General features: G+C 43.1%; 1 protein-coding gene across 8 annotated transcripts in view; it reads left to right on the plus strand.

Annotated features, from left to right (window-relative positions):
- Window positions 1-18,904, plus strand: part of pclob (piccolo presynaptic cytomatrix protein b) — a 65,133-nt gene that overhangs the window by 21,802 nt on the left and 24,427 nt on the right. For all 8 annotated transcript variants that reach the window (XM_078167940.1, XM_078167941.1, XM_033635556.2 and 5 more), the window contains exons 12-15: window positions 7,867-8,799; window positions 9,488-16,340; window positions 16,847-18,411; window positions 18,571-18,836. In XM_078167940.1, the coding sequence (XP_078024066.1) occupies window positions 7,867-8,799; window positions 9,488-16,340; window positions 16,847-18,411; window positions 18,571-18,836 (9,617 nt within the window). The remainder of the gene's footprint in view (window positions 1-7,866; window positions 8,800-9,487; window positions 16,341-16,846; window positions 18,412-18,570; window positions 18,837-18,904) is intronic.

Genomic DNA, 18,904 nt, shown 5'->3' on the forward strand with positions numbered 1-18,904 from the left:
AGCATTATCAGAGGAAAAGTAGGGTGTGTGTCTTGACACGTCAGTATTAAGTTTACTGCATCCCGTCATTCTGAAAGCATCCGAAGGTAGATCTCTCTTCATCCCAAACACGTTTTCTATTTTTTGACAGGGTACCGTTTTCTCAAGCCCTTCTTTTTAGTCTGCACAAAATAGATGACACAACAGAAAAACATCAACCACTGCCACTGGTAAATCGCATTTTGTTTGCTGATAGATCCATAGGAGTCAACAAGGTGAATATCGGCCAATGCCGATCTTCGGCCGATCAATCGGTGCATGCGTTCTATTTATGCCACACCCTCTCACTCCCCCTTTTACCCTCTTTTAATCTTCACCCCATTGCATCCTGTCACCAACAGGAAGTCTGCTGATGCACCATTTGTCAGATTGGAAAAAGCAGGGGGTGTATTTCCTTGTCTTTAGATTGAAGCACTCTGCTTATTACAGATTAGTAGGTCAACGTTCTCTATTATCAGAGGGCTTGATTTATGAGGAGTTCTGCTCTGCGGGGGCTGCTGAAAGCCAAGTGTATTAGCCAGCTACAGCTTGTGCCAAAGGCCTCTGCCAGAAAATCAATAAGAAACTTACCAGCTCCAGAATCAACATCAAGAGAGGCTGAGAAATAGTGGTGTAGTCCACAGCCCAAAGGCCATCCCTTCAGTCTGGCTATTATAAAATGTAAATTTCAGGAGCACTTTGATACCTGGTGACTGGTGTGCCATAGGGAGCAGTGGGTACAGACTCAAACTATGGGATTGATTTATTAGTTTGGAAAAGAGTGGCAGGCTTTCCTGCTAAGAGCAGTCTGATAGATGTTTGGGCATTTGAATTTTACATTTGATTTACAGTGTCTTTGTTGAACCACACGTGTCTTTCCCAACGCTGGTAGCGAACAAGATTTATTTCCCTTGTCAGTGATCCATTTATCAATACTGCATGATGGAATGTGCCAAATGTGTATGCAGGATTTGAATACCAATTAACACATTGGTATTGTTTGTGTGAAGGTGTAAAATATTTCGGTGTGTTAAAATATCACAGTTTAAAGGTAATATGTTTTCCTGAGGTGTTGCATAAATGCAGAGTGTCTCTCGCTGTGGATAAAGTGAAGTGGGCATTTCTTTATAAAGCTCAGCAGATCCAGCCTAATGCAGCACGCCTGTGTGTCAAGAGCATAATTTCCTGACTGCTGTCATTGTGAAGGTTTGGTAATCCAGCTCACAGGCTAATCGTGGGGAGCAGCCTCTCCCACAGCTCTCTGCTTGGGGCTCCTGCTCTTTACTCATAAAATAGATTTAATTAGACAAAAGGATGATGGCGACTTTCCAAAGCCTGTGGCTCTGATGCATGGCTCTGAGACTGTGTGGCTGTGAGGCAGTGACTGGCGCTGGAGGGGAATGTGATGGGATTAGGTCTTTTTGTTGACTGGGATGTTTTTTATTATTATTATTGCAGGGTGTTTTAGAATTAGGGTAAGGTTAAATGAGTTATCAGATGCAAGGTTGGTGCAGTGGTGGTGTGTAAATGCTTATCTTTGCTGATTGGTTTAATATTAATTTGGTATATGACACATAATGCAAATTCATTTGAATTTTTTTGTAACTGCGCTGTCCATCTGTTCACCACAGAGGTCAGTGATCATGCTGAGGCTTGGACCTTTGCAATACCAGCACCTGGAGAGGTGTGAGCGGCAGGGCCTTATTTAGCTTGCAGGAGAGGGAGAATACAGTAGACCAGCAGAAAGACTCAGGAATGCACGGCCATGGCTCAGCCATCTGCGAACACTGCTGTTTGATCCTTCTCTATCAGTCTTTCCTGATAGCTCTTTTCAAGTTTGTCCTGTTACAGGGAGGCAGAGGCAGAATGGGGAATAGGCCACAATGTAGGATTTTAATGAGTTATGCAAATGTGGGTTTTGACAGTCCTGTGGCTTCTTAACAACATGTGTATTGTTAATATGTGTTAATCCTCAGTGGCTGAATTTAGGTTACCCAGTTTTCCATAAAGTCAGTGCAATGACGCAACCGATCAGTGGAATGGCAATGATAGATGCTGATCAATGATAGATGTTAAGAAAGTCACAATCTACAGTAATTATGTCTTTTCAGTGTGTTGGTGTCCCATCTTGTTAAGTACTGCCACTTTGTCAGTGAACATAACAGTCAAAATATGATGCACTAGATACCCTCCTGTGTCAGTTATGGATGTTCTGGGACAACATGTAAGTTTACGGTTGTTTAATGTATTGTTTCTTTTTAAAATACCTTTCCGTTTTCACAGGACACGTACAGTTTCTGCTCGTTACAAGCATACAGTCTTTAACAAATGAATTTACCATGCTGCTAAAACACCTTGATTTTATGTTTATTTCCTTAAGTTTAGGCAACAAAAACATATAGTTAGAAAAAAACATCATGGTTTGGCTTAAAATAAGTACGGTTGTTACTAACATCATGTGATATCACTTGACATATGTCACCACTGAGTTTCCTCAGATAGGGTAGGGAGCTTGGACATCCGCAGGGAGCTGAGAACAGAGCCACCACTCCTTCGCCTCAAAAGGGGTCAGTTGAAGTGGTACAGGTGTCTGATCAGGATGCCTCCTGGGCATCTCCCATTGGGGGTGTTCTGGGCATGTCTCACTGGTAGGAAGCCCCAGGGCAGACCCAGAACATGCTGGAGGGATTACGTATTTTGTCTGGCCTGGGAACTCCTCGGGGGCCCCCAGGAGGAGCTGGAAAGTGCTGATGGGGAGAGGAATGACTGGTATACTTTGCTCGGCCTGCAGCCCCCACAACCCGACTTCGGATAAGTGGTTGAAAATGGATGGATGGGTAGATCCGCCAATGTCTTAGCATGTTATAGATATTAGCACCCTACTTACTCACTTACTTACTTTTATTAAAATAACATCATCGCCTTTTGGTTTCACATGGGAAATGAGCAGTGGACTCACAGGTGAAAGTTCAGTGTTTGTTTGACCCACCCACTACCCCTCCTGTCTGCCCTATAAGGACTTTTAACTGTTAATACTATGTAGTTGCTTGCAGCATTACATACTGTTGCTGCCAGTGTGTTTCATAACAGTATGTAAGGTGCCTTTGTGTGTCGGTAACTCATGCAGATGTCCACTGACATAGCTACCGCATTTGACAAATTCATTTGCTGCCTGCTGCGTCAATGACTGCCACCACCCAGTGTGCAGTTTACTGCTGCACTCCATGGGGTTAGTGGATAATGCTTAACATAAATAAGTTTTTAGCATAAAAAAAATGACTATTATTAAGAAGTTAGTCAAAATCAAAACAATTTTGACATTTGAGTAGGATGGAATTTAAATAAATAAGTTAGAATATCTTAAATAAAATGATGTCACCGCTAAATATCAACAGAATTTTGAATACATGTTAAGTTGAGTCAACTTCATTAAGCTTTTTGAGGTCAAAGCAAACCCTAAACTAATTGTGTTTGTCAGACTATAAAAGTCTCAAAGAACTGACTCAATAATGCCAGAGTTGGAACTACTTAAAAGATGAATGCAAATTGTTACTTTAATTTTTTTTTAAGTTGAACCAGTGGATTCTTTTTTTATATTGTGCGAAAGGTGCCTTTTTGTGTCAGTATCTTACACCGAGATCAGTGACAAAGTGATGATATTTGATGAGCTGGGAATGTGAATGAGCTGTCTATTTACTCATAAGTCTCTCTCTAGGAATTATGAAATTGATCTGATTTTTCATCCAAGTGCACCTCTATCTAAAATTGAACAATGAGTTATTCTTTTTGTGCTTTTGTGTATATCATATTGTCTCAAATTATGTATTTTAACAGCTCAGGATTTGATCTACAAAGAAAGAATAGATTCTGATATATATTTTCTTCTAAAATGGCAGTTATATATTGATATAATTACATTCATTTCCGTAGCTATAAGGATAGCATCAGTGCATATGAGCTGCCTCTGATAAGGCCATTATGGTGGATCTGTAAGATGATCAGAAATGTAGGAAGAGCTGGAGTTCATGATTGCTAATTTATTATGTGAATGGCCTTGGTAGGGACATGATTTTGCTGATTAGCATATGTATGTGACAGGAGCACGCTCCTTGTTAGCTGTGATTACATCCTGCAAATGTGATAGAGGAGGAGGAGGTGGAGGAGGAGGAGACGTGGAGGGATGTGTGGGAATTATATCATATATAACATATCTTTAACATTTAACAGAAGATTGGTTTTAATAATCAACTCTATTTAAAAAGCACTGATTCATGAGCTACTCTGTATTGTACATGAACAAGCTGCAATGTGTGCAACAGTTTACAAAGAAAAATAAATTACCTTTGGTAGAATTTAGCTTTTTTGTGAATCCTAGTGTTTGTCCAACTTCAAAGGTAAACATTAGTGAGGCTGAGCTTGCATCGAATCACATGAAATAGAGGTTGAAATGATTTATTGGTTAACACGATTATGAGCATCATGCAATATGCTGATGAGGCTTTGTTTGTGACTGTTGGGGGCCAATAGGATTATCATATTCCTCACTGAGCCACAACTGACAGAACAAAAGCACCCCAGTATCAATCAAAGTGGATGCATCAATATCAGGTTTCTCCTGAGGCAAGCAGTGTTTTGCGTTATGATTTTATTTATCACAGACTGTATATATTACACGGTATATTAGCTGTAATTCTGTTTGCCGCGAATGTCTTTAGTCGGAGAAGGCATTTTACAGCAATGCAGCTAATCATGCTTTTCTTGCAGTGTTGCTGCTGCACACAGTCTCAGGGTAGAATATGTGCATTTATGTTTTCAGCTATGCTCTAGTCGCAGTGGATTTATTGTATTCAATGGAACAATAATAATAACCCTAAGTAGGACAAAAAATGACTCCAAGTGATATTTTGCCAGCGTTGACCAATCACTTTTAAATGATCCCTCCAGGCTTGTCTTTCTGTTTAGGAGTAAGGTCTTAGCAGTGTGATATTTTCGGCTTGTTTATGGGAACACAGATGAAATGCCCAACACAGCTGGAGTGTAAGAGCAGGCCTAAGCCAGTGTATGACAGAGGGTAGATTACATCACTTACTAAAGCCCAACTCGGCACATGAGCCTGTGAACTATGTTATTAATTCACTGCATCCTGAACCAGTGCTAATCTCCAAGACAGAATGTGTGTGTTTAAAGACACATCCAGATCCTTCTCCTGTTTCTGAAGTGCATGGGCATTAGTGTGCACATGTGGCCATTGTGGTTCCTTAATTAAGATGTGTGAAAAGTGGATAGATTCTAATATGTTATCTTGTGGATAGAGCAATTAAAACTTAATGGTGTTCCACAAACAGGATGTGTGTGTGATGTAATCTCCTCCTCTGTCCTGTGTATCAGGACTGTTCTGCCTGGCTCTGCAGAGGCAGGCGCATTGCTGTGATTTGGTCTGCTAGGTTGCTACAGACACACTGCTTTGTCTATTGACAGCTTAATCCTTCCTCTCCTCCTCAGCTGCCCATTAATGGAGCTTAGATGTGATAAGAAATGTGTCTTCAGAGGATTATATTTTCAAAGTAATAGCGTTGCTTATAAAATGTGATTAGCTCTTTTGCAAGGTAAGCATTTTTATTGCTGTCTTACAAGTGTCGTAAGTTTTAGTGTAATAGCAGCAAGTATATTCATATTGGGGAGCGCAAGCTTCTATTGAACATGTTATTTATTGGTGATTAGTCTGTGTGGATGCTTTGGTTGTTTGAATTGTAAAGCAAAACGAGTGCCGGGGGAAGATTGAATTTATATTACTTTGAGTGTCAGGGTATTACTCAGCATAAGAGACTGTGTTGTACTGTATCACATTCATATCGATAACAAGTAAGATGCTATAATGCCGAAATAACTGATTGCCTCGGTAGATATGATATTAAACAGTTAGTGTGTTATTTTTAACATGTATTTAGCTTTCATATGATTAAACTTTAAAGGTACAGTCTAAAAGCTAAATGTATCCCTATTTGAAACTGCAATCAGTATCAGTTCAGTAACAGGTATATCAATACTAAGACTAGACACCAGACAATGTGCTATACGTTTTGCATTATTCTTTAATTATCTAATTATCTGTTGCATATTTGTTTTGTTTGGCTTATTAAAAACTGGAGTAAAATGTAAAGGTCTTTCACAAAGTAAAGAGTTGAGGCAGTCTCATTCATATGCAAATTAGGCTACTTTTCAGCAAAGTCTCTGGAGCTATATGTTACAATGGAAGAAACACAGTGTAATTCAGCTCCTGGCCAGGCTACTTTTCAGGGTTTACTTTAACTCAGACTAAAGCATTGTAACAAAAAATGAACAAAAAGCTAGTTTTGTTCAAAAGCTGAGCTTAAGTCTGTCCTCTCCCTCATTACGGTCATTGTGCCCATAAATCTGAAGAAAGTTAGAAACAGGATTCAATCAAAATGTGTAGCTGCTTGTTGTTACTTTTCTTTCTTACCTTTTTTTTAAATATAGAATGCCAGCCCTGCATTATTGTAATGTCTCTGCACAAAACACGTGCATTTAATGCATTGGAGAAAATACACAGCGTTGCTTTTATGTATTTCAGTTTTTTAAAAAATGTGCAAAAGAAAGTACATACAGTTGCACCATGTAGACAGATTTACCACCACAAACCCAACAGCATACTGCTTGTTTTTGTTAGTTTTTAGAAACGCTAATTCAGTCAGAGCTTACATCAAGGAGATTACCATTAATGGCAAATGCATTTTACTGTTGGATTTGGCAAAAAAAAAAAAAAAAAAAAAGGCTGTGCTTTTGCGATAACTAATCCATCCTTAATAAACATATATAAGAACATCAGGTTGAAGTCAACAATACAAAACAAAACTTAGCATAAGAGGAAGAAGTTGTAGTGGTGGTGAGAGTTGCAGCCGAAAACAGCACTGGCAGGAGTCATGAGCTCAGTAATAGTGAAAAGTAGCAGGTTGCAAAAGCCGCAGCTGTGTTGTTCACTCATCTGTTAGCTTCACTCAAGTCAGATATTTCACAGTAACCTTCTTTTTCTTATCCTCCTTTATAAAATACCCCTCTAGGCCTACACCTTGAATGGTGATCTGATGAGAAACCTGGAAAATGCTAGGGATGGGCATGAGTAATCGAGTACTTTTTGGACCTCAGCATTCGTTTAACATATAGAGTACTCGATGCTGCCTCTCCTACATGTGAACCTGCCTTTTACATTATGTTACATGTTTTATATGTATGTGCACACACATACACACACACATAGTGATGAGGCGAACTATTAGCATCACACCGCTAATATTACTTTATGGTTATTAACCAGCTTAATGATAAAGTTGAGATGTTGCAGTGTCTGTTTGAGTTTGTTGGGACATTAAACGGCTTGGTGTAGGATGTTAGCCACTGCTGCTGTGTTAGCTCATGCCTAATGGGCAGAAGTTGAACTGACCACGGGGGGAGCGGCTGGAGAGGTCATCCTTAGCACTATGTCTAACTAATGTAACATTGATTTTTCTCATGTTAACTTTCAATTTATGGTTTATTAGGCAAAATGAGGCCTGGTTGTTCAATAAATGAATTTCAAATAGCACTTGTTTTCCGTTGTTGGCTAATTTACACAACCATTCTAACATTCTAGAATTTACTTTAAATACCCATCTCTACAAAATGCTGCTTTAACATCGACTGAATAAAGAACTAAAACACTTTAATTACATATGTGATGCACCATGGGTGAAAAGAAAACCTAACTAATTGGGCCTTTAGGGTTTTTTTATGTAAATCTTGGTATAGTGTCTCTCCTAATCATATGTTTGTTTTGTGTTTGTTTGATTACAGAAGGAATGGCTGTGTCTGAACTGCCAGACTCAGAGGGCTTTGTCTGGGCAGCTGGGAGACTCAGGAAAAATGCCCCAGCCTTCACCTGTATCTGCCAAACCAGAGAACCTGGCCACACCTACAGCCAAAAAGGCAGAGCCCAAAATTTCCCCTACAAAGGCAGAGCCTGCTCCTACGGCTACAAAATCACAGCCTTCACCTGCCTCCATTGCGGCAGTGCCAGCAGTTCCAACCCTAAAAGCAAAGGTGGAACCTCCATCTGTCAAAATGGAACCCACAGCTACAGCAGTTTCTGCAAAAATCGAGATAGAGACCACACGCATACCTTCAACAGCAAAGATTTCACCTGTTACAGCAGAAAAACAGCCTTTAACAGCATCCACAGCAGAAGCCATTCTACCTGCTATGGCCGCTGTGCAACAGAAAGCAGTAACAGCAAAGGCTGAAGATGTTCCAAAGACTGTGACAGTGGAAACTAAAGAAGAGGTAGTGAAAGTGGAGCCTGGTGAAGCAGAACGTCCAAAAGCTGAGGAGTCTAAACCTGACCTTCCAAAAGTCAAGGCAGAAGCAGGTGTAGCTGCAGCTTTCTCTTTGCCAGTGACTGAAGCTACAGTTGCACCCACCCCCCCTATTGCTGCAGAGGTTGCTGTGGCTGGAGCTGTTCCAAGGACTGAAACAAGGCCAGAATTTTCTACTCCAGAGAGGATTATTAAGGAAGTGCAGCCTGATGATCATATCAAACTGACAGAGCCAACAAAACCATTACAGCAAGTTGAGGTGCAACCAAAGTCACAAGAACCACAGCTGACACTGAAAGTAGAACCAGACGTAGCAGCTGACAACAAGGAAGTGGCTGATAAGACAGTTAAAAAGACTACTGACGTCACCTCAACTCCAGAGACACAACCAGTCTCTACAAAGATCACCACAAAAGTAAGAATGGGTTCCCTTGATTTTAAGATAATTAACTCTATTGACAAATGTTCAATTAAACATAATAACATCAACATTGTATTAAAGCAAATAATTACATACTGTGGAGAGCTACTGTTCAATATTAATTATTGAGATTAAACACCAATGTTGGCTTCAAAATACTGACAACCTATGTGCAGCCTATAAAATGTTTTCCCTAACAGCAGGTTAGTAAGTTGTGCATCAAGCATTGTTTTGGTCATTACCATCTTACTGCATTTTATTGAAGTCACTTTATTTGCTCACCTCTCATTTGTTAGTATACTTTGTCCCTCTTTTTTCATTTTTATTATGACTAATGTGACACCAAAAACTAGGGATGAATTTTTTATGACTGTTGATGCATTTTACAACTACACTCTGGGGTTCCAATTACACTGATTAACTCAAGAGGTGCCTAAATTCTGCTTAACTTGTTTGTAACTTCTGCAACTTCTGCTGTTATTTCTTACTGCTTGTCTAAAATGGACAATGGGTGAATAATGCATCCTTCCACTGCATTGGACCATTTTCAGAACAACTCTTACTAACACGCTGCAGTTAGAAGTAAAAATCAGGCAATATATCTGGTCATGTTTGTCCCAGAATGTCTGGTTCTTTTATCAAGGAAATGTATTTACTGTTATCTTGTTTTTTCAAATTTTAGGAGCAGGATGAAATCAAAGCAGAGCCAGTGAAAGAGAGAAAGGTCTCTCTACCTACTGAGCAGGTTAAACTGGAAAGCACAGTTGCCGCTGCGACAGCTAAAACACCTGAATCCAAAGCAGAGGAGCTTGAAGAAGATCAACCACAGATTTTACCCATTACACAGGAATTGAAGGATGGGCAGGTGGTTGATGATACAAATAAAAATGAAATAAATACAGATACATCCCTTCCAGTAAAGGAGGAGGTCAAGGCTGAAAGAAGGCGCCTAAGTTTCCAAGCAATGGATGAGAGCAGCGAAAGTGAACTCACACCCTCACCTCAAGTCCAGAGGAGAAGGCTGAAGGTCAGCAATCTTTCATCCAGCAGTGAGGACATTAAAACTGAAAGCGCTGACTCCTCTATGGAAGATGAAGAATTCATCCGCAAGCAGATAATGGGTATGGGTGATGAAGAAGAAATGTCTGTTTCAGAAGATGAGAAAGACAATAATTTGGCAGACGAGGACGCTATCAAAGAGATTGAGCTTGATAATGCTTCAATGACAGCCACAAAAAGTAGCACAGAGAATGAAGAAAGCCCAGCCAGGAAAAAATCCCTCCCAAAAACTGAAACTGCAACTACTCAAGATGTTCCTGAAACAATGCCCAGCAGTACTTTCAAGAAAGCTATTCCAGCCATGAGACAGAGACAAAGCACTGATGAAGAAGTAGAGAGCATCACAGAATCCCTGTCAAAGGGATCGTCTAGTGTTCAGGTATCAAGCTTTACCCCAGGATCTTCACCCACGTCCGCCTCGTCTCTGGAAGAGGACAGTGATAGCAGCCCCAGTCACAGGAAAGTCAGTGGGGACAAACAGCATCGCAAAGGTAGGCACAGGCAGCCAACCCAGCCTCTCCCCACTATTGAAGACTCCTCTGAGGAAGAGAAGATGAGGGGAGAAGAGAAGTCTAGGAAAGACAAAGATGAATTTAGAGCCCATGGCCAACCACTGTCTCCAACTGAAGATGCTTCATCTACAGAGAATCTGAGACAGGTAATGACTGAAACCAGTAGAACATCTGGCTCTGAGCCCTCTGTAAGTATAGACTCAGAATCAGAGGCTAGGCGAGCTGTACAGAGAGGACGCAAGCCTTCGTCGACAGTGATACCATACCTTTCTTCTGATCCATTTAAAGAGAAGGATACTGTGACAAAATCATTGAAGAGTGCCGAAGAAGCATATGAGGAAATTATTCAGAAGACAAAAGCTATTCCAGGGGAGAGCCCCCCTGATATTGAGCCTCTCTATGGAGGAATGGCAATAGAGGACTACCTTTATGAATCCTTAGTAGAGGAGCCTGAATTTAGGATAGGTGAATCTCCAGAGGAAGAACTCAAACAGGATACTAGCGCAGAGAGTCTCAAAAAACTCAGGTCTCCGGAGGAAGTTTATGAGGAGATGATGCAAAAAAAGAGAGAACTGATGATGATAGAGCAAGAGTTTCAACAGGCTCAGACTGCCATGGAATCTTCTTTATTAGTGGCTTTAGTCACTGAGCCTCCCTCAGTTGCTGAGACCTGTGTGGTGACCATACCGATGGAAGAGACATCCCTCACTGAGCAAACTGATATGCCTCTTACAGGCACTGAAAGTTCTGGTGAAGTGCCAGTGAAGAAAAAGAAAAGGCCAGCTCCACCACGACCCTCTGAACCTCCTAAGCGCTCAGAGGGGACTGTTGTTCCTAGCATTACTGGTGGATCTATAGGTTTTGTTAGGCCTATGGTTCCTCAAGATCCTGCACTCATGAAGGCATTGTTCCCCATACCAGACCTTAAGATTACCCAGTGTTCATCTGGGGAGGAAGAGGATGACAGTCTTGCAGACGAGTATGGTGTTGGTATTTCCTCTGACATTACCCCCAGTGATGAATCTGACACTAAAGAAGATCAATCCATAAGCCCACCTTTGTCTGAAACCGCTGAGATGGAACCTATCTGTGTGGTCTGTGAAATCCCAGCGCCAAAACCTATTCCAACACCAATATCGGCCCCAGAACTAACCACTACACCCTCGCCTGTATCACCAATGTCACCTCCAACTTCACCAGCCACTCCAGATTCCAGTTTGGCTTCTAATGCTACATCTTCATCCTCATTCCAAGCTCAAACACCACTTTCAGCAGATTCAACTCCGCTGTCTACACCAACACCTCCAACTTCATTTGTAACACAGTCACCTCCAGAGATCTCACCACCATCAGCTGCCACAATTGCAACAGTACCGTCTAGTCAGGGCTCAGTCTCTCACCCTGCTCCAGCCACAGTCATAGTTACAATACCAGATGTGGTGTCTGATCCTTCCAAAGCTCAAACAACAGCAGTAATTCAAGTTAAGGCTCCTACAGCTGAAGCTTCAACTCCAGCCCCACATGGGACATCTACTCCTGTACCTGTTATAGTTCAAATGCCAGACTTGGTTTCATCTCCATCTCAGGTGCCTACTGAGGCTCCAGCTGTTATACTTGTCTCAGCACAGAGTCCAGCACCTGCTGTTGTGTCAGCTCAACCTAAAACTTTAGTTACAGCTACACCTGCTGCAGTTGCTACACCTGCTGCAGTCTCCACTCCAGTTTCAGCCCATGTTGTTCCTTTCACTCTGGATTCATGCCCTGGGCCAGTCATAGTACAAATGCCTGACTTGGTTTCAACAACATCTCCAATCTCTGCACAAGCCCCACTACCAACCTCATCACTCATAACTACCCCAGCTCAAGCCCAAGCCAAAGTGGTACATGCAGTCCCTGTACAAGCAACAGTCCCATCAGTGAGCCCAGGAACAATCCCAGCTCAAACAGCCCACGTGCCTACTCCAGCATCAACTACTATAATCAAAAAGAAGGTTCCACCACCTCCTCCCCCTCGGTCTACTTCAGTGTCATTACCTGAGCCTAACACAGAGCTGCAGCCTGTAAGAACTATTCAGCAGGTCACCCCAATTATGACCACCACTGTAGCTAGGGGAGCCACAGCGGCTGGCCAGCAAATGCAGTCTGTAGTTGTGGATATACAGCCAAGAATGGAAGACATGCAACCTGATAACATGGCTGTTCCTCAAGTAGTGACCCCAACCAGACAAGGACATGTTGTAATTATAGTGCCAAGTGTGGAAAACATGTCTCTGCATGGACAAACCCCACAAGATAAAGCTAGCACAGGGTCAATAGCTTCCACCGCTTCTCTGCCACTAAGTGGTCCAATAGCCTCAGATATACCCAGCACAGTTACAACTTCACTATCCACAAAGGTGTCAGTAGTGCCAGTAGCTTCAGCTCCACCACTTCCCGCTAAACCTATGGCAGGTACAACAATTGTAGACACAGTAGAAATACCTGTAGCAGATACACCTCCACCACCCTCAACTACTTCACCAAAGCCAACAGTTTATTCAAAAACAGCGGTTCCCATTGCAGTCACTATTGCTACAGCAGCAGTAACACAAGTTTCTGACACAACAACTGGCCCCAGTCAAACCACAAAGCCTCCTCCACCCATACCACCTAAGCCTATATCAATTCCTGCTGGACTGGTTTTCAGCCACAAGCCAGGAGAGAGTGTCAAACCACCTCCCCCTCATGTGATGCCCAAAGCTGCAACACTACCCAGGACCAAAGAACCTCCAAATGCTCTGTCACTTAGCCTGACACGACCCGTGGAATCCAAGTTGGGTGCAACATCTCCTAAGTCACCTTTGTCTCCTAAACATGCCAAATGTTTGCAAACCTATGTGGTGATAACCCTTCCATCTGAGCCTGGCTCACCAACAGAGGCCATAACAGTCCAAGCGCCTGTAAGACGAGGTTCCATTCCATCTACAAAAGTGTCAGGTGTACGGACCACGCCCTTAGAACAGAAAACACCTACTGAGGCATTCTCAGCACAGGCTACAGTTAGGAGAGCCTCTGTCCCCACTGTAAGGCACCCACCTCCAATAGCCATAGCTCCAACTGTGGCAGTAGAGCAAGTGACATCTTCTGAGGAAGTGGTTGCCAAAGTGCAAGCCAGGAGAGACTCTGTGCCTTCTGAAGTGTTACCACCACCAACACCACCACCTGTAGCTGATGTCATGGTAGTGTCATCAGCTCAGGAAACATCGATTCAGGCAATTAGTGTACCTCCTCCAATTAAGAAACCATATATGCAACAGCAACAACCAATTACTCAGCCAGTGCCACCACCTAAAACAAGCTTTGAGGTTATCACAATGCCCCCAGAGCCAATGGTTGTTATTCAACCACAAACAATCCAAGCCACAGCAAGAGCCCCGTCTGTACCACTTGCTCAACAACCAAGCACAGCCACAGAGGTCATAACAGTTCCATCAGAGGTTTCAGCTGAAGCATTAGTTCCTCAGGCCCCAATACCAATTGTACCTGTGCAGCCACAGGCTCTAACAGAAGTTGTTGCTGTACCTCTGCAGCCTGAGATACCTTTAGATGCACTAGTTCCCCAAGTTAGACCAGCTACAGTGTCCCCTGATATCTCTTATCCACCAGTTACAGCTCAAATAGAAATGCTGCAGAAACAACAGGATATACCTTCTCATGTTACAGTCACCAAGACAGATATGGTACAGGGAGAGATCCAGCAAATTCCTGCTCAACAGCAAGTTACCGTAGTTGAAGCAGTGACTTACTCTGCTGAACTCCCATCAGTGCCACACACTGTTCAGCCTTTCATGACAGAGCAGCTATCTTCGCAGCAGCCATCTCTTGTAGCTGAAGTGTCAACCCTCCGGACAGAGTTTGAAATGCCTACAGAAGTTATTACAACTGATACTGCTGTTAGATTGCCAGGAGTAGCAACCATATCTCCAGTACCTTATCCTTTACCTCTAGTTGCTGAAGTAACTCCAACACCAGAAGTACCTAAGTTTATGCCAACTACAGTTGCTGAGATAACTCCTACAATTGGTAAAGTAACACCATCACCTCCTGTCATGGAAGTCCAACCAATGGCAGTGCAGCCAGAAGTCCCCTACATTCCACAGGTCTATGACACGATTACTTCCTCATTCATGCCACATTCAATGCCACCACTGGAAGTCATAGCATTGCAGCCTGAACGTGAGACACCCACAGAGATTATAACAAAGGAAGTTGATGTAAGAGCTTCAATACCATCACCAGTGTTGCAGCCCCAGGCATTGGCTGGGATGCCAGTTGGAGTTATTTCAACTGAGGAAACCACCAGTAGGAGGAGAACATCTATATCTTCAATAGTACAGCCAACATACACAACAAATGAGACATTTATTTATCCTGCAGAGTATGAAACACCCACACAGGTGGTTACAACTGAGGCCTTTGCTACCACCAGGAGAGAATCCATAACCATGCAGCAGCCAATACCAATGGCACATATAGTAAATATGCCTGCTGAAAAAGATGTTCCTATTGATGGTTATAATGTTCAGGACCCCTACAGAAGAGGATCTATTCATTCAACAGAACAAAGACCCCAGGTATTAACGTATTCTTCAGAATATGATCACCCTCTAGAGATAATAACCACTGAGGCATACACTAGGAGAACCTCAGTTCCTACAGCACAGGACATTCCACAAGGTGTACCTGTGGCCCCAGTCACCATCACTAAAATTCAGCAAGAGTCTATTGAGAGCCAAGAGATTCGAGGACCAGAAAAGGTGGTCTCCAGTATGAGTCACATGTATTCTTCTTCAATTTCCACCTCAGGCCAGCCTCCTGAAAACCTGCCTAACCTGGTCACTCAGGTGGTTACCACTGAGGTCCAAAGGACCACTGTCTCTGTTGTCCATGAAAGACTTCCACAAGTCCCTCAGCCAAGTGTAGCAATCACTATTCAACCAGACATAGCTAAAGTCCAATCTCTGCCAAAACAGAATGGCAAAATAATCTACCCTGGTGATGTTATCGATTTACGTACAATGAAGGTTGGCGTAAAGATGACTGAAAAAGGCATGGACCTAACACCACCTGAGTCATGTCGACAGTCTTTTTCAAGTGACTCTAGTGGGCGTCAAATCACAGCTGTGCAGCCTGAAATAGTAAATCTTAGTGCAGAGATCACTCCTGCGACCACATTGTCTGTGGTCACAGACAGCATCACAATAGTCACATGCACAGCCACCATTGCCTCATATAACAACACTCCAGCAGAAAAACCACTGGATTTGCAGGGCCCTGTTACTTCATTGCCTCTGGCGCTCACTACATACAAACCATTTGAACCACTTGCTCAGATTGTATACAGACCTGTGAATTCCCAGCCCATTGTAAGTGCTGTAGCATCCACAGCTCAAGACATACCCATTAATCTTTCCTTTGGAGCTCTAGTCACCCCAGGAGGGAAACAGCCAATGACTTCCCCAACAGCTATCAGCAATGGAGGTCCTGTTCTTTCTCTAGAGGCCACAGGGGCCATGGATCTGTCAAACTACAGACCAGTGAGATCTATGGTAGCTTTGTCTGACACAAGCCCAGGAGTGGTGACCACTGTTGTAGAGGATGACGGGACTCCAGTCGACCTTACAGCTGGCAGGAGGAGCGTGTGCTGTGATGTCCTTTACAAGCTACCATTTACAGGAAGCTGCAGAACACAGCCCCCGGTTACAACCCAGCCTGACAACCGCTTTGGCTATAGGGATGACCACTACCAATATGATAATGCTGGACTGTATGGTATCAAAGGCATGAATGGCATTAAAGCTTCAATGTCTGAGACCAACCTGACAGAGGCAGTACTGTTCCCTTATGACAGCAAGAATGACTATGACTATCTCAGTGGATCTGCAGATGACGCTATAGACCTCACTGCTGCCAAACTTTCTGCTGGTGAGTATGGGTTTTTTTCTGCATGCTTGCAGGTTTTATTACCATACTCTGTGCTTGCTTTATGGGCTTGCATTTGATTGCTTTAATAAACTTGAAACTTTTATTTACAAAGCCCCTTTGCTCTTTAATGTGGATTGTACAGTTCAATACTTTGCTTACGCGAGGCATTTGTGGTTGTGTCCCCTTTAAGTTTGGTAACTCCTGCTTTTGATTATCCTTCAATTTGCTTTGGTTTTATATGCATGCTTTCATTAAATATTAACACCTGCTTGTTTTTGTTTTCTTTTGTCTTCATACAGATGCATGTGTTTGCCTGCGTGTGCTCCCTCAATATTTTGGTTTTGCATCTTGCTAGCCAAAATGACTGCAGATATGCATGTGAAATGAAAATCCTTTTAAATACAAATTGCATGACCTTCATTTAGTGTAGAGAACAATGTGTTTGTTTCTGAAATAATAATATATTTGATGAAGTAAAACCTACATCTTTGGGCTTATTATGGCAGGTAAAGCTCTAGACTACACTAGCAAAACTGGAGTCTACCCTGGGATGACTACTGCTCCATACTCCCAGGTTCCTGCAGCTGGGTTTGGTGTAACCGGTGTTCTAAGAACTTCAGATGGAATAGTTTACTCTTCTGTTGCTGTCCCAGTTCCGTCCACATATGCAATTACAACACAACCAGGCTCCGTCTTTAGCACTACCTTAACGCCTACATCAGCAGTCCAGAACCAGTCATTGCCGCATCCGTATGGCTTCATTCCCAGTACAGACCCAGGACAGATAATTCCTTATGACACAGGGCTACCTAAGGAGCTTCTACCCACAGCTTTGGCTGACATCATAACAGGCTATCCAGACATGTACTCAGACACCACCCTGGAAGCAATTGCTGCATCTCTGGATGCCTTAGCCTCTTCCCCAATATTCCCTGGCTTAGACAACACCAAGATGGCCCAATATCAGATGGAGAGGGAGTTTCTAGAGCTAGAGAAGCTTAAGCAGCTATGCCTTGCAGAGGAGCTGGAGTGGGAGAGGCAGGAGATCCAGCGTTACCGTGAACAGGAGCAGCTTATGGTCCAAAGGGAGCTTGAGGAGCTTCAGGCACTGAAACAGCAGCTTCTCTTGCAGCAAGAGGAAGAGCACCATGCCCACATGGTGGCCCAGCAGGAGACATATGCCCAGCAAAAAGAGCAGTTGCAACAAATTCAACAACTGCAATTGCAACTCCAGCGCCAGCTTGATGAGCACTATGGTAGCACTGGCACCACAGGAAACCTCCTAGATGCTAAATATGCAGGGGTAGGGGACAGTGGCCAGTACTGGCCTGTCAAAGATGAGTCTACAACTCCATCTATTGGGACACAGTTAGAGGAAAGTCAGGATCAACTTAATTTAGTAAAGAAGCTTCAAGCTGATCAGGACACAGGGAAAAAAATAATTGATAGTGGAGTGCAGACAGATGATGAAGATTCAGCAGAGAAGCAGCATGTAGGAAGGAGAAAGAAGAATAAGAGAAATATTGATAGCTCAGCTCAGACTGATGATGAGGACCAAGACGAATGGGATGCTCCTACAAAAGCTCGGCGACGGTCTCGAAAACATAGCAGTGAGGGGAAACATGGCTCCAAGGTCTCTAGCATCGCTATCCAGACAGTGGCTGAGATATCTGTCCAGACTGACCACTCTGGAACTATCAAACGTCCCAATGTCCAGATGGACACGAAGGTGGAAATCATCAAGCATATCTCAGCTCCAGAGAACTCTCAGAGAGGTGGCAGTCTGAGCTGTCAGACAGACTCAGACAGAAGACACACACCCATTGAGGTTGGTTACAGCACACACTTAACAGCAGATGTCCCCTCTAAGTCTAAAGTCTTCTACACCTCAGTCTCCCCGCTGTCCCCGGAAAAGTCACTTGGAGGGCAGAGAATGCTGACTGCTGACCCAACCAGATTTTCCTCTGGTCCTCGAATATTGAAGGCTGGTCAGAAGTCTCTGTCTGATCCGAAATCCCTTAGTCCTGCCGCAGAAGACAGAATGGGTGGATACTATGCAGACAGCTATAATGTAAGTCAAAGCAGAATATAAATGGCAACAATAAGACTTGTTGTATTATTGTTGATAAAGATAAATACCACACTCATGATTGTGTCAGAATGATGACATTTTAGTGAAGCATGAAGTGAATTACAACTGTGTGATGTATCATTTGTTTTTGTGTTCTAGAGCCGAAGCTCTCCCTCTGGTACAGGTAAGAAGGTGAAGCGGACGCTACCAGACCCTCCTCCTGAGGATGACACTCTGACAGGACGGACAGGCTACAGCACCAACTCTGCTCGTCGCCGTCTTGCCCGCAGTACAACAATGGCCCGGGCAAAGATCCTTCAGGACATTGACAAGGAGCTTGATCTTGTGGAGAGAGAATCTTCTAAACTTCGCAAGAAACAAGCTGAGCTAGACGAAGAGGAAAAGGAGATTGACGCCAAGCTACGGTGAGATACCACAGATGTAACATCAACACAATTTAGGATATGGGTTTGCACTTATTGTCAGACCCTGT

Source organism: Epinephelus lanceolatus, chromosome 5 (assembly GCF_041903045.1).
Source record: "Epinephelus lanceolatus isolate andai-2023 chromosome 5, ASM4190304v1, whole genome shotgun sequence".
In the NCBI taxonomy this organism is placed as follows: domain Eukaryota; kingdom Metazoa; phylum Chordata; class Actinopteri; order Perciformes; family Serranidae; genus Epinephelus; species Epinephelus lanceolatus.